Consider the following 16,676-nt stretch of genomic DNA (forward strand, 5'->3'; position numbering starts at 1 on the left):
CCAGGAGAAGGACTTACTCAGCACTGGGTGTGTCTTCCATGAAGAGTTGTACATTTGCCTACCAAAGAAAGCACTTATCCTCATACTTTCTTTTGAAAGAAAATTCATCCACCCTTCATTCTCTTTACCCCAGGGACATTCAGTTTGTCACCTTGAACTCCAGAAGATGTCTGTTTGGAGAGCTTGCCAGAGTATTTACTTATTTCAGGAAGGACTATGGGCAACAATTATCAGCTATAATTGGAATGGTCTTATAAAACCCACGCTGGGATCTCCAGGACAAGGGAGTAAGGAGTTTAAAGCGAGATTATATTGACATATGCAAAGAGAGGGGTGCGGAGAGCTTGTGCATGTGCACGAATCCGTGGCTTCAAGTCATGCCAAGGTTAACAACTACATGGACATTGTATAATCAGTATGAGCACGGCCCCAAGTACTCTGAAGGCTCACAAAGCAGGAGGGGTATACCTGTTTTCAAAATCCTAAGGCAAATATGGTTTTTGAGAATCTGCATGAACTTCCTAGCATTCACTATGAGAATCTAGCTGAAAATCATGAAGACTATCATGAAGACTTATTAGAATAACTGAAATTTGTAATCTGTCATATTTTGTCCAGGAGACTTGAGACATTTTTAAGGGGGGAAATATTTTCCCAAGATGTACAAACCTATGCACCACACATAGTGTTCAGTCGGTGTTAGTTGGATTAAATATAGAGAAAGATAAAACACCATTTTATTATACTGCCAATTTTCTGAGTGACTTAGAGAAAAGCTCCTTAGCAGTTTTTGCAAGCAAACGTCTATTCTGCAGGGCAAACCGGAATACTCGTGTGCACGGCTGCATTGGTTTTAAGCTCCTTAGTGTCTCTCAGCTCCCGAGTCCCCTCGTCATACGCTACTCTGATCAGGGGCTGGCATTCTGCAAGCCATGATTTCTTTTTCCAGCTGGGGTATACCACAGAGAAGCCAGGGGGCTGAGAAGGGGAAAGGAACTTGCTTTTTCACTCAGCTAACAGCTGATTTGAATTTCTGGGACTGGGAATACAAGCACCATCAATGGCACCCCACCCTCAAAGGCCTGGGTCCCAGGTCAGCAGGACTTGGGGAGAAAGGGCTCCTCTATACTCCAAAGGCCTCAGCTTTTTCCCCTCAGAGGCCTAACACACAGCCTCAAGGGAATATCCTCCACACATTTAGATGCCAGGAGCCCTTAGCCTCTGCCTCTGTTTTCCCTGTACCAAAAGGGCCTTGACTCCCTGGAGTTACTAATGCTCATCACTCAGACATCTCACTGTTTCCTCGTTCCTTGTTGTTCCTTCATAATCAATTTTTCTGTTAAAATATCTGGTGGAGATTTTGTTTCCCAGAAAGATCATGAACTGATACAATTACACACCTCAGAAATCAATTCCATGTCAGTCAGTCCTGCCCCTCTTCACAGCTGATATTCTTGTACATGAGAGGCTTCCTCCTCTTCCCTCACCCTCCCCTCTCCTTGTAAACCTGTAAACATACAATCTGAAGTCACCAGAGAGATGCTAGTTCTTAAAACTAAGATGGCATGATTCCACAAAGGCTTCAGCCCTGACTTTATACTCTCCTTTCAGTAACATTTTATTCAGAGCATGCTACATGCCAGGGCCCAAACCTTTAAGAAATGCTGCCTGTAAAGTTCCTCAATTTCTTCCAATACAGATGACAAACAGAACCTTTTAAGCCATCTCTAATTATCCTGAGTGCATACTTTATGTCAGCTTCATCCCCCTCAATAACCTGTCATGCCCTAAGTTAACCTGCTTCATTTTAAATCCTATGCCACATGTCTTACAATTCCCAAGAGGTATACATTTCTTCTTTTAAAATTTAAGAAACAAGCCAGGTGGCTCACATGGATAATCCTAGCTACTCAGGAGGCTGAGATCTGAGGATCACAGTGTGAAGCCAGCCCAGGCAAGAAGGTCCATGAGACTCTAATCTCCAATGAACTACTCAGCAAAGGCCAGAAGTGGCACTGTGGTGCAAGTGGTAGAGTGCTAGCCTTGAGCAAAAGAAGCTCAGGGACAGTGTCTAGGCCCTGAATTCAAGCCCCAGGAGCAGCAAAAACAAACATAAAATTTAAGAGACTTTACAAAATCTTTGCCTTTCTCTTCCCAATTCCATTCCCTTGCCAAGAAGTGCATGTTCCACAGGGAATGGGTTTTCCTTTCCTTGTACTCAAGCACAAATAAAAAGTCTTTCTCTTCTACATAAGAACCGGGCACTTCTGCCTTTTTATCTGTTTTTCATACTGCATGAACAGAATGTTTATTTTTAAAAATAGATAGAACATGGAATAAGGAAATGTAAGAACGTCCAATACTACACAGAATAATTTTAGTAGAAACAAAAAGTTTTCTTTTTTTTTTTCCCACGAGACTGTTCTCTTATTTCCCTTGTCTAGATAAGATACAGCTGAGCCCCTCCAGGCAGCAAAGCTGCTGTTTGTGACTTGGTCAGGAGTCAGTCTGAGATAAGTTCAAACCCAGTCCCAACATCCAAAGCCTTCTCTGTCTGGAGGATTCTGGGGATACCTTTCCAGGTCTCTTAGCTGGGTAAAGTTCAATCCTCAGAGAAGCCAACCCTCCAAAGCTTCAGGCAGCCTTACCAGCCTTAGCCTTGGGGTTCTGCATAACAACAACAACAAAAAAGCATGCTGTTTGTTTTCCCTTCTCTACTTCATCCTGGAGGCCTACTGAAGAGCTGGGTATGTGAATACCCTTTGCTCTACACTGGTGTCTCATCATCATAACCACCCCATTTCTAGTGTCCCTATTAAGGGGGAAACACTGTGCTCCATACTTTACATACATTAATCTCTAATGATCCAAGTAACCATCCAAAGTGTCAATGTTGTCCACAATTTACACTGTAAAAAAATTAAAGGTTACAGACAGTAAATCATCAGTTTACACATGATATAACCAGTGTTCAGGTTAGTTATATCCGGCTCCTTTCTCTAAGCCTAATGCCAGTGCTCTGTTTTATAAATTAATCTCACAAACTTCATGGCTGAACTATGCAAAGTGCTAACAACACAGGCAACAGCAGAATTGGTGCTGCTGAATAAATTTAACTAACTTTTTGTTGTTGTTGTTGCCCTCTTTAGAAAGACTCTCTACAGGACAGCACAAAATCACAGAGTTCTTGGAAACCATTAAAATTATCTACAATTACTAATGCAGAGTAGTCTTGGACTTGTTTGGAGAGCCATCATTAAAGAATCTGGGAGGAGGGCTGGGGATATAGCCTAGTGGCAAGAGTGCCTGCCTCGGATACAGGAGGCCCTAGGTTCGATTCCCCAGCACCACATATACAGAAAACGGCCAGAAGCGGCGCTGTGGCTCAAGTGGCAGAGTGCTAGCCTTGAGCGGGAAGAAGCCAGGGACAGTGCTCAGGCCCTGAGTCCAAGGCCCAGGACTGGCCAAAAAAAAAAAAAAAAAAGAATCTGGGAGGAGGGCTGGGAATATGGCCTAGTGGCAAGAGTGCTTGCCTCCGATACATGAAGCCCTGGGTGTGATTCCCCAGTACCACATATATAGAAAATGGCCAGAAGTGGCGCTGTGGCTCAAGTGGCAGAGTGCTAGCCTTGAGCAAAAAGCCAGGGACAGTGCTCAGGCCCAGAGTCCACGCCCCAGGACTGGCCAAAAAAAAAATCTGGGAGGAATAGAGTTAGAAGCTAACCTTAACTTACCCGCCACACATGAGTTAATCAGTTATAAACCCAAGGAGTCCAACAAAAACCAGAGATACGCTACTGTGAAACATAGCAACCACCAGTTAGATTCAATTTGACATCTGAAACAAAAAGAAGCATAGTGCTGCCAAATCAAATCACAGAACTGGGGTTACAGAACTGATGGGTTGAAAGGGCTACTGGAATATTTAGTCTTTTTTTTTAGGCAGTCTTGGGATTTTGATCTCATAGCCTTGAGCCATACCTTCGGCCAGTATTTAAATTACTTCATCAGCTTTCTGCCCACTTGATTGTCATAAAAACATCAAGACTCCAAAAATTAACTTACAGCAATTTCTTTTTAATTTTCAGATGCTTAGGCTTGTCTACTTTTCAATGGAAAGGCAAGGTTCTTGCTCTTAATTACACATAATAGGATCTATACTTTCGGGAGATATTTTCCATATTCTTCAAGGCGAATACTTTTTAAATAAGTTCAAAATATAGAATATGAAACAGAAAAACTGCTTTGTGCTCTTTGATACAATTATGTATCTTTACAGGTAGACATTGATTGTTTTTTGTAGTCCTAGGGCTTGCTTAGCAAGCACTCTACTACCTGGTCCATGCCTGCAGCCCTATTGAGACTTTTTTAACTTGGAAGTAAAAATAATTTTCCTATGTGAAGGAAAGCTACAAGTTTGTTCAAAACTGAAAATCAATTTCTTGCCAGCACTTGTGACTATCCATAATGAGATTCTGGGACTGTTTTCCCACAGCTTCATTCAGATATGGACAGGGGAGATGGATCCATCAAATACATCCTCTCGGGAGAAGGCGCAGGCATTGTATTTACCATTGATGACACCACTGGCGACATCCATGCCATTCAGAGGCTCGACAGAGAAGAGAGAGCTCAGTACACTTTAAGGGCTCAAGCTCTGGACAGGCGGACAGGCCGGCCAATGGAGCCAGAGTCAGAGTTCATCATCAAAATCCAAGACATCAATGACAATGAGCCCAAGTTCCTAGATGGACCTTATGTTGCCACTGTGCCAGAAATGTCACCAGTGGGTAAGGTGGTGATTCACTGATTTTCACAAACAGCCATTTCCCTATCAAAGATTCTCCTATGTACATAGAGAGATGCAAAGAACGTGTACACTAGCTCACAAATGACAAACATGGAAGCAAAAAAGACAACTAAGGCCTTTAACAGGCAGGAAAATACATACACATTGGAATCAACAATAAATAATAAGTCTTGTACTGTTTTCCAGTTCTGTTTTTTAAAAAATAGATGGTTGGTAGAGAAACACTCCTAAAAGAGAAACATTGCAATATTATCTAAGTGCAATGAGGACCCCAAAGACTGTGATGTCCTTTCTAGTGACTAAGAATTTAAACACACATAACTGTGCATGATCATCTCTACTTAATAGATACAAGAAAAGCACTGTGGAAGCATGCTTTAGAAAGGGGACTTCCCCCAGGGAAGTAAACATAACACATAACACATGCAAATGCCTTAAGATTGACCATTCAGGATGACATCTGGCCTTTAGCAACTAGACATAAGTGTTGCTACTTCTCTTCCTCAGGTACCTCTGTCATCCAGGTGACAGCCACAGATGCCGATGACCCAACCTATGGCAACAGCGCCCGGGTAGTATACAGCATTCTCCAGGGCCAGCCCTATTTTTCTGTGGACTCCAAAACAGGTATCTGATGCAAGAATCATAGCTGTTTCTTTTATTCTACAATCCTTTGAAACCTCTACTTATCACAGAAACAATTCTCCTTTACAAGGACTCAACAGGAAGTCTAGTAAGCAAAGAAAACAGTTACAAATTTTAGGATTAAGACAGCAAAGGAGCACGAGCGTATGGCTGAGACCAGCACTAGGCAAAGACAGTGTACAGGGACTGCCTGGAAAGGCCAAAGCTCTGCCTATCTGGAAATAGCTCCTCACCAGCCAGCCCCCAAATATTGACTATATTTATTTCCAGAGGCAAAAGCTTCTATATTCACCGTACAAGAAGACCCAAGAGATGGACATATTTGCCTAGGCACACTCTAGAACTAGAACCATGCACTCGGAACCCTTTTGAAAGCACCCTCAGGAGTATTGTCCATCCAGTCAGCATGTGTCTCACAGATAAGGAAACTGGAGAGCTACAAGTGCTAGTTAAAGCTCACTGGTTGTAGGTATGTCTCTGGACATGTCCAAAGTTTTCCAGTGAACTCCCCAGTACTAAGCAGGTCACAAGGCCACAATAAATGGCAGCTACACAGGCAGGTTTGGGTGGGGGAGGAAAGAGCACATGTGATGTGGCCTCTACCATGGCAGATCCTGATGGGGAGACTTCAATGGGGGGACAGCAAAAGAACTGAATGAGTAACAAGCAATGTAGCAAAGGACACCTCTATAGAAGTTTGGCGAGTTTGTTTCCATTTTAATTTTTTTTCTGAGATCTTTGACTACAAAAGCCTTTCTTTAATATGTCTTAATTGGGTAGGATTATGTCATTATTTTGTTTGCTTTTATGCCAGTATTAGGACTGGAACTCAGGGCTGTCCTTTAGCTTCTTCACTCAATGCTCATGCTCTATCACTTGAGCCACAACTCTACTTCTGGATTTTTGGTAGCTAATTGGAGATAAGAGTACCACAGATTATCCTGCCCAAGCTGATTTTGAACTATGGCCCTCAGATCTCAGCCTCCTGAGTGTAGTAGCTAGGATTATATGCATACCTGTGCCCAGTCATTATGTCATTATTATCTTACACTTATTCCAGGATTCCTCCCTCTTCAGATACTTTCATAGACTTTATTTGAACATCCCAATAGTCTTGTGAAGGAGAAGAAAAACATATAGGAGTACTATTACTCCCATTTCACATAGGGAAGAATATAGGCCTGGGAGAAGAAAGTTGAGTAAGGAAGCTTACAGCTACAGAGGTAAAGTCAATGGTGAATACTCAAAGTTACCTCTTTATTTGAAAGAGAAAAGAATATATTCTACTATTTGCAACCTGATAGAATTTTCCCCCTACAAGTTCTAAAGGTTGTCAGGCATTCAGAGAATTGTATCATAAAAGTAGAAAGTAAGGAAGTGTAAATTAGTAGGGAAAAAAAGATTATAGTCAGAGACTTCTATAAAACAGAAACTTCAATATTTCTTTAGTGGAAGGAGAGAGAATAGAAGTGCCCACAGGGAAAAAATATAAACAAGAGGAGGGTAATGTGTCCTTTATACCCTAAGAAGTATCTTACATTATTCTGACAGCTCCCAGAAGGAACCTATAGTGTTCGGGTCAAAACTACAAGGAAAGATAGTTATTGTTGTGCCCATGAGGCATTTAAAGAAAGAAAATGCTGCATATTTCACTTCAGAATGTTATTGCTAAATGCACTATATACATTAGAGGAATAAATCTGGGACAGGTGGTTCTGCCTAATCCCTTCTTTTTTATGCAAAAAGTCTATTTAGCCAAGGGTCATGCCATAAACCTGAAAGAAATAAGCTTTTAATCTTCACCTGGAGTATTTAGAAGTCAACTTTCATAAGTTGAAAGGTTAAAACGGAGATAAAACATCGTTGTGCCTCTGAGGCAGGATCAGAACAAAACATTTAGTGAGCTTGGGCTAGACCCCTCTCTTGACAGCACTACACTGCTGCTTACTGTCTGGGAGAGCGCATCTGTCATTCATGTAAAAATACACAACTCACAGATCATATTTCATGTCCAAGCTCATGGAATTCAGTGAGGCACAATAAAAGCAGGACACAACAAAACAGAATGAACAAATAACAAAAAGAAATCAAATCATAATTACAGCCCTACGTAGAGGTTGAGGGGAGTCAGGATAAAACAGAATAAGTTTGTTATCAAAAGCAGTTATCCACATTACAAGGGCTCTAGCTGAAAGAGAATAACTTAAAAATCACAGGTTTCTAGACCTATGACACTTGGTTTTCTGGATTCAAAGTCCTGGTGTTCTTTGCAAAGTCACAGCCCACTGAAATCACCTTGGACTGCATGTCAAGTCTGTAAGAGAAACATTGCTGCCACCTCCTGATCCCTTTCAGTAATGTTGCCAAAGGAAGTCAGCCTCTAAGCCCTTTCCAGCTGGGATCTTTGTATTTGTTCATCATTAGTTTTCAACCCAGCATTATCTTTTAGGATGGATCTTACATCGGTTATTATTTACCTCAATTTTAATTAAAAAAACAACTTGCCACACTCCAGGCATGTGCCTTGCCCAATGGAGGAATCTAGAAATGAATCTGTTAAAAAACTGACTTGTGTATGGGGGCTGGGGATATGGCCTAGTGGCAAGAGAGCTTGCCTCGTATACATGAGGCCCTGGGTTCGATTCCCCAGCACCACATATACAGAAAACGGCCAGAAGTGGCGCTGTGGCTCAAGTGGCAGAGTGCTAGCCTTGAGCAAAAAAGGAAGCCAGGGACAGTGCTCAGGCCCTGAGTCCAAGGCCCAGGACTGGCCAAAGAAAAACAAAAAAAAAAACTGACTTGTGGTTTTGTTTTGAAAAGCAGTCATTTCTATCCTGCAGGTGTGATCAGAACAGCACTTACCAACATGGACAGAGAAGCCAAAGAATACTATGAAGTGATTATTCAAGCCAAGGACATGGGAGGGCAGCTCGGAGGATTAGCTGGGACCACGACGGTCAACATCACTCTCTCAGATGTCAATGATAACCCACCCCGCTTTCCCCAGAGTGAGTAGCTAGCCAACCGCAGCACAGTCTCAGGCCAGAGGGACGCTCCTGTTACAGAGGTGCAGGAAGAAAGTCCAGCCTGAGTGTTAAATTTGTTTATCTTGGATTTCTTCTGCCCTCCAAGGATCTGGGATTACAGACATATGCTACCATTCCTGGCTTGGTTTTTGAGAGAAGATACCACTGACATTTTGCCAAGGTTGGCCTCAAACTGGCAACCTCCTGTCTCCACCTCCTGAGTCACTAAAATGACAGACATGAGCCACCATACTGGTCCCATCCGACTCTCTTAACCAGTCAATTCACAGGTAGATACCAAGTATCTTCTTTAAGTGGATACTATACACGAAGACTAGTGGGCCTCTGGGATAGTTCCCAAATGATGTGAGTTAAGTAGGTCACAAAATTGGCCCTACAAGTAGAGAACAGTGTCATGGAACAGCTTGTGAAATGCATAAGGACTGTTTCATTCATAATAAACTAAGATGCATGACTGCTTCATAGAAGGATTAGACTTTGACAGAGGACCAAAGAATCTAAAAGATTTACATGACAGAAAGGAAAACATGAATACACGATTCATTCCTTCAAGAAATATCACCTCCACTGAGAAAACACAGTAAGATGATGACTTCAAGGCCAATTCCAGTTACATAGGAAGTCTAAGGGAAGGAGGGACTTACTCCAGACAACATTCTAGGTAGGGAGACATAGAGCAGTATATAAAACACAAACTTTCCTTGAGCTCATCTGAGAAGATGAATAAAACACATAACCTCTCTCTCCCTCTCCCTCTCCCTCTGCCCCTGCCTCTCCTCTCCTGGAAATAAAAGTTTATGTTATTTTATGCTCAAAGACTCCTAAAAATCAAGACTTGCTCTTTCAACTATGTTATATTTCTAGTGAAGTCACAGAATCGTTTTTGAGGAAGAGCTACACAGCAGGGCTAATTCATAGCCATGTACAGGATGGGCTGGCCAAAGCATACTCAGAAAGCATGGGAGCTGCTAGGAGGCTTTCAGAGTGTTGAAGGTTCAGAGGGCTCATGGGGAATTATGTCCCCATCAGGGACAAATAAGAAAACATGGGATGGGCACCACTGGCTCACGCCTGTAATTCTAACTACCCAGGAAGCTGAGATCTAAAGATCATGGTTCAAAGCCAGCCTGGGCAGGAAATATCATGAAACTGTTATCTCCAGTTAATCACAGAAAAAGCTGGAAATGGCACTGGGGCTCAAGTGGTAGAGTGCAAGCCTTGAGCAAAAGGATCCCTGTGGCAGCACCCAGGCCCAGAGTTCAAGGCCCAGGACGAGAGAGAGACAGACAGACAGACAGAAAGAGAGCACGAGTGAGCATGGACTTCTGCCTCTAGATTTCTTGACTAAGGAAATAGAGGTTGACAACAGTGTTTTAAATCCAGGTGACAAGGAGAAAGATTGTACTACTGATAGAAACAGAGAGTATATAATGAAACTAAGTTGCAAGGAAAGAGGAAGACAAATTCAGGTTTGAATATGAAGTGACAACAGAACAATCAGGTTGAACGGCTTTAAAAATCATGAAAATATAGAGCTATAGATCAGAGCTCAAGAATGGAGACATGACAAAAAGTGGATGCCTGAGAAAGTAAATTGAAGACGCAGATATAGGTCCAGTTGAAAGACTCAGCCAAGGAAACAAGTTTGTTGTTGGTTTTTTGGTTTTTTTTGTTTTTGAAAAATACTAAAACCTGAAACCAGGCACTAACAGCTCATACCTGAAATCCTAGCTACTCAGGAGGCTGAGATCTGAGGTTCACAATTCAAAGCCAGTCCAGGCAGAAAAACCCATGAGACCCTTATCTCCAATTAACCACTAAAGAGACAGAAGTAGCAATGTGGCTCAAGTGGTAGAACACAGGCCTTGAGCAAAAAAGCTCAGGGACAGTGCTCAGGCCCTGAGATCAAGTCCTAGGATGGACACACACACACACACACACACACACACACACACACACACACACACACACACACACACCAGAAAGAATGAAGCCAGATTAGCAAAATAGCTTGCATTTTGAATCAGCCAGACCAAGTAAACCTTCTACTTTATCTGTATAAATACAGAATGAGAGTTTAATTATTTATACACAAGATATATACAAAGTTCCTATGGGCATTCATGAAAGTAAAGCATTCCACAAATAGCACAAGTAAGTAAATCACTAAATTAATCTGTCCTACCTTTCTGGCCCTCATGAAAATGTTTGTGAAAGGCCACATGTACTGCCTTTTGGTACTTTGCTGATCCTGTGGGGCTCCACCTTTGTATTTCAGGAGTGACTCGTGGTGTACACAGTACACATTATAAATTCATATACAGCCTTGAAATATCTGATTTTCTACATTTGTTACTAGGCAGCTGTCTGATAGGAGCAAAAGACAAACAAAAAATAGGTTAGCAAAGATTTCACTTAACAGAAATGAAAATTAACTTATGAAATTATGAATTAAGTTTTTCAACAAAGGAGAACATTACCAACTCTGAGCTTCTTAAACATCAGGAGGACAAGAAGTATCAGGAGTCTGTCCACGTGGAAGCAGTAAGAGGGTCCCAACTCTAAGGATATATTAATGGATTTCACTGAGTATAGCTGTTCCCCTTTTATGGATCACTATTCTCCATCAGCTCTAGATAGATTGATCATAGAGGTGGGAACTAAGCATACTGGCCTGGCCATAAAGTGTGGGCCTTTGAAATATAGCTAAATAAAGATATACTTTGTGATCACAGTGTTGTTTTTGTTTTTGCTTTTGGTTTTTTGGGGGTTTTTTTTGTCTTTCACAGAAGGAATTGACCTTTGGGGAAATTTTCATATTCATTAGGCAATACTAAAAATTTGGGAATCAGGATAGTTTTAACCAGTCTGAAGTATGCCTGGGATGAGAAACAGTTCCACGTTTATCCTGTACTACTCTTAGAATGATAGAACAGCCAAGAGATTTTATTTTTTCCTTAGTGAACATTCAGTATAGTCTCTGACCTCTTTAGTCTCTGTGGATCTCAGGTTTTGTCTGCACCTCAAGCTTTATTTTTTGAAGCAAGGAAAAGATGTTTCACATATAGCACACTTGATATCATAATGACAAGACCTATCTTTGTAGTAACAGATTATCAAGGATGCATGTTCTTGTTTTCCTTCTCAGAACATTATCAGATGAGTGTGCTGGAATCCGCCCCAGTGAGCTCCACAGTGGGGAGGGTGTTTGCCAAGGACTTGGATGAAGGAATCAACGCAGAGATGAAGTACACTATTGTGGATGGAGATGGTGCAGATGCCTTTGATATTAACACAGATCCAAATTTCCAAGTTGGCATCATAACTGTAAAGAAGGTAATCCATCTTCCCTTTACAGCTCATTTTCATGGATGCTTTATATACATGCTATTGAGGGTTGTTATGCTATAAATACATATTGGTTTGAATCCTCCGATAAAAGCTGCTTCCTATCATTAAAAAAGAAAAAACTTGCCTCTATTTGGGCTTATACGTAAACACTGGTTGTCATAACCTTACAGAAAGGTTGGTCAGATATAACAATACATATATGATATAATATTGTTTATGCACATGTGAAAAAAGCACAGTGAAACTCCTTTAAACAATTAGCATAACCACAATAATGAATGACAAAATATAATACAGGTTCTATCAGAGTGGGAATGTTAGTAAAGGGGCATTGGGAAAATGGAGAGGGTAAAGAAGCATCAATATCATCAAAATATTGTATATGTACATGTGAAAAGAACACAAGATAGAATGATAAAAGTTGACTAAAAGTAAAAATACCAGCTTGGAGTATGACAGGATTTAAAACATTCTCTTCTATAGTCATGCCTCAAGTAAATAATAATTCATTGTCAACCTTTCCTAGTAACTACAGATTAAGCTCAACATTTTGAATTACTTAACTCTTCAATGCAAAAATTCCTTTTAAAAATTAATTAGAAAAGGAACTTCTAGAATACTTAAGAGTTAAATTATACTTTATACCGTAACATAATTCTAAGTCATAGAACAACAATAATAAATCTATATTGAATTTCACGAGATACTTCAAAATCTTTAAAATCTATTAATAAGGCTGGGAATGTAGCCTAGTGGTAGAGTGCACGCTTGAAGCCCTGGGCTCAAATCCTCAGCACCACATAAACAGAAAAAGCCAGAAGTTGGTGCTGTGGCTCAAGAGATGGAGTGCTAGACTTGAGCAAAAAAAAGCTCAGAGACAGTGCTCAGGCCCTGAGTCCAAGCCCCAGGACTGGAAAACAAAACAAAACAAAAAATCTATTAATATTAAAATTTAAGAAACCTCAAAATGTCTTTACTCTAGTTCTATTATCTAGGTGGGACAAAACATTATCTCTCACTGTCATCAAAACTGTAACCACATTCAATCAAAATATATACCAATTTTAAGGTCATTTTGATTTGTTTTCTGAATTTAGAAGCTGCTAGAAAATGGTAGTAAGAAAGAAGTCAATAAGTTGGAGAGACAGACCAGTCACATAATATAACAAATATTTTGAGGATTCTGACGGTTTAATCCATAATTCTAGAACAACATTCACTCATATGTCTGATTCACACACATCTTCCTACTTTGTCATTAATAATGTCATATAAAACGGAAACAAAATTTTGCTTTTGATTTATTTCCCCTAGGCCTATTATTTGTTTAAAAAGAACATTCTTTGTCAAAAAGAAAAAGTCAAACTGAGAGAACTCAGTCTTCATAAAATCACACTAACTACCTATTACCTTGAGTTTCTTTTTTGGCTTTTAAGCAACCGATTGATTTTTAGGTCCTTAAATGCTTGAAATTACAATTTTCAGAATGTCCTTTATTCTGCAGGAACATAATATTATGCCATTTACTAGACTTCAGCTTGCCTTCCATCTTCCAGCAGATAATAAGCAATTTTGGAGACCCTATTTTCCCCTTAAGAGGTCACAAGAACAAAACTGTAAATTCCACCAAATCAAAGAGGATTTTAAATTCTACTTAATTAAAGCAATTAATAACTAAATCCACATTACTGTTTTGAATGATAACTTTTATGACTTGGTTTCTAGGAATCCAATCATTTTTTTTCCTTTTTTTAATGTTCCAACTCTAGGAAATTTCTTGAAACTGGAACTTGGGTTTATTACTACATTTAAGTGCACCATTCTGAATGTAGAAATGAATTGTTAGATATTTAGAAAATAAGAACAAAAACTGTTTTGAAAGATACTGCTAAAGTTGCACCCAGGGTGGGTAACTTAAAACCAAGGATATTTGGGGCAATATTTTCTCTCCATTTGAAAGGTAGATGTGAGACAATCATCTTAGGTAGTTTTAAAATCATGAAGTAACTTATTTTAAAAAGAAATGTCAACAATAATTAAAAACGCGCTCTAGTCTTCTCAACAGATGGTGCTAGAACAACTGGATGCCATATGCAAAAAGAAAATAAACTTCAATTATACCTCACAGAAATAAACTGAAAATGGATTGTATGCTTAAGACAAAACTAAAACTTTAGCATTTGTAGAAGGAAACATAGGAGAGAATCTTTGTGATTCCAATTAGGCAAAAAGTTTCTGCAACATGACACCAGAATTCCAGTATAAAAAAGAAAAGTTAAGAATTCATCAAAATTAAAAGGTTTTGTTCTTCAAGATCCTATTGAGAATGAAAATGTACTAGTTTGCCATGGAGAGAAGGGGTTTCCAGGACACACAAAAAAAAAAAAAAAAAAAAAAAAAAGAAAGAAAGAAGGAAGGAAGAAAAGGAAAGGAAAGGAACCTTCCATTTTAAAACTGAGTAGTGCCCAGCAAACCTGAGCCAGGACAGAGAAGGTTTCTGGGAGCCTGTCAAGACCATGGTGCTTACTTAGTAGACAAGTTAAAGCCATGCTCGCCTGGACTAAATGGTTTTATCATCCCACTGACTTCCTTAACTACCTCAGAAGTTCTCAAATCTTCCTTATCTCCCTTACCCAGGGTGAAACTGAAATCAAACCCTTTAACTGTAAAATTAGAAATTTTTCCCTCATTTTTATTTTTATCCCTTTTCCATCATTGTATTTCATTTGGAGATCTTCCTACTAGCCATCAATTTTGAACATCCTTTTGACCTGCAACAAATATACTTGAGGCTAACCATTTTTTCCTGTCATTCCTTTTCAGCCCTTGAGTTTTGAAAGCAAGAAAAGCTACACTTTAAAGGTGGAGGGAGCCAACCCTCACCTAGAGATGCGTTTTCTGAACCTGGGCCCGTTTCAGGACACAACCACAGTGCACATCAGCGTGGAAGATGTAGATGAACCCCCAGTGTTTGAACCTGGCTTTTATTTTGTGGAAGTACCTGAGGATGTGGCAATTGGAACAACCATACAAATCATTTCTGCCAAGGACCCAGATGTGACCAACAACTCAATCAGGTTTTGCCACTGATTTCATCTTTTTCTTATATCCTGGAATAGTCCCTTCTCTTGGGTACAATTTTCTAACACTTTTCCCTTTTGTGTCTCCTTTTCTATCTCATCTCTTGAGAATCTTTAAGCTTTTTTTGTTGTTACTTAACATGGTTTGTAAGGATATCTGGAAACAAAATGTCATTACGTCTACAACTCACTTGCACTTAGTACGTGCCCACACCCTCACTTCTCAGTCATGGCTCCACTGACATCAAGGGTTGAGTAACTGGTATTGTAGAAGGTCACCCTGTGCACTGACTGATATATAGCAATATCTCTGGCTTTTACCCACTAAATGCCAATACTAACCCCTGAGTTGTAGCAACCTAAAATGTCCCCAGTATTGCCAAATATTCTGGAGTGATGTTGCAAATATTACCCCCATTGGAGACCTGCTAATTCAGATAAAGCATAATCAGATGCACAGATATCAAAAATGTTAAAAAAAAAAAAAAAAAAAGCATTGTCACAGTGGTGAATGTAAAAGTGATCATAGCCAGGTGCCAGTGGCTCACAACTAGCTACTCAGGAGGTTGAGATTTGAAGACTACAGTTAAAAGCCAGCCCAGGTAAGAAGCCCATGAGACTCTGAGTGCCAGTTAACTATCCATAAGCTGAAAGTGGAGCTGTGGCTCAAGTAGTAGAGCTAGCCCTGAACAAAAAAAGCTGAAGCATAGTACCCAGTACCCTGAGTTCAAACCCCAGGACAGGCACAGTAAAGAACAAAACAGAAACAAGTCATCACTACACATATTCTCAACCGTTAGGAATCTTTTGACATTTTAAAATATAAACAAATATGTAAACATATACAGGATCATACCTGAAGTTCAGTACAGGCATATGTGAGTTAGCAAGGTGAAACACTGTGAATAATTAACATGCACTTAAAAAAAATGAAGATTAGGAATTTGAAAGATGCCTTGTCTGGGGTGTAAGTACTAATTGGAGAGGGTCAGATAAATGGAGAGAGGAAAGGAGGGCAGATGCATTCAAATAGGTAGGTGCATGAAAAATGGAACAAGAAAACTTGCTGAGACTGATTTGGAAGTGGGAGGAGGGAAAAGAGAGAAGGGCAGAGGGGGTCTCTGATCATGATGTATCATATACATATATATATATACACATATATATGGAAATATTAAAGTGAAACCTCCTGTACTACTAATTAATAATTTTTAAACTGAGGGATAACATACAATATATGTATGCACTTCTATCACTGCAGAAATAGCACCTAAAAGCTACTCCCGATGTCAATGGCTGTGATGCCCTATAGACTGTTCAGATAGTGCTCCATATTGTATTTGTATATATCTGCCTCTCCACGGTATGTTTGAAATTGGAGTCCAACCAAGATGCTCAAAAGGGAAGAACTGTTCTGACAACTGTGGCCATGTGCCATCAACTCTGGAACCAAAGTTTAAACAGCTGGTGGACAGGTTGACACCTCAGCATTCAGAGCAAATGCCAAGCCTCTGAAGCTTGACACAAAAGATCAGGATTCCAAGGGCATTTGAGGCCATCTGTCAGTTTTGTTGTTGAAGGCCACACAGTAAAATAAATCCGGGGCTATAGCACAGATAACACATTTTAAACACCTCAATCTATCAAATGGCTTTTTTGGTTACCTGGCTACTTTCATCACTTGGCTGCTGTGTATTTAATGAAAGTGTACTTTTACAGTTCAACAAGAATAGTTCTCTCCAG

General features: G+C 40.0%; 1 protein-coding gene across 2 annotated transcripts in view; it reads left to right on the top strand.

Moving 5' to 3' along the window:
• The window catches only part of Cdh20 (cadherin 20), a 171,605-nt gene that overhangs the window by 136,476 nt on the left and 18,453 nt on the right, over positions 1 to 16,676 (top strand). For both annotated transcript variants that reach the window (XM_048363012.1, XM_048363013.1), the window contains exons 3-7: positions 4,496 to 4,790; positions 5,318 to 5,437; positions 8,296 to 8,463; positions 11,651 to 11,838; positions 14,677 to 14,930. In XM_048363012.1, the coding sequence (XP_048218969.1) occupies positions 4,496 to 4,790; positions 5,318 to 5,437; positions 8,296 to 8,463; positions 11,651 to 11,838; positions 14,677 to 14,930 (1,025 nt within the window). The remainder of the gene's footprint in view (positions 1 to 4,495; positions 4,791 to 5,317; positions 5,438 to 8,295; positions 8,464 to 11,650; positions 11,839 to 14,676; positions 14,931 to 16,676) is intronic.

This window comes from Perognathus longimembris, chromosome 15 (assembly GCF_023159225.1).
Source record: "Perognathus longimembris pacificus isolate PPM17 chromosome 15, ASM2315922v1, whole genome shotgun sequence".
Classification (NCBI taxonomy): Eukaryota; Metazoa; Chordata; class Mammalia; order Rodentia; family Heteromyidae; genus Perognathus; species Perognathus longimembris.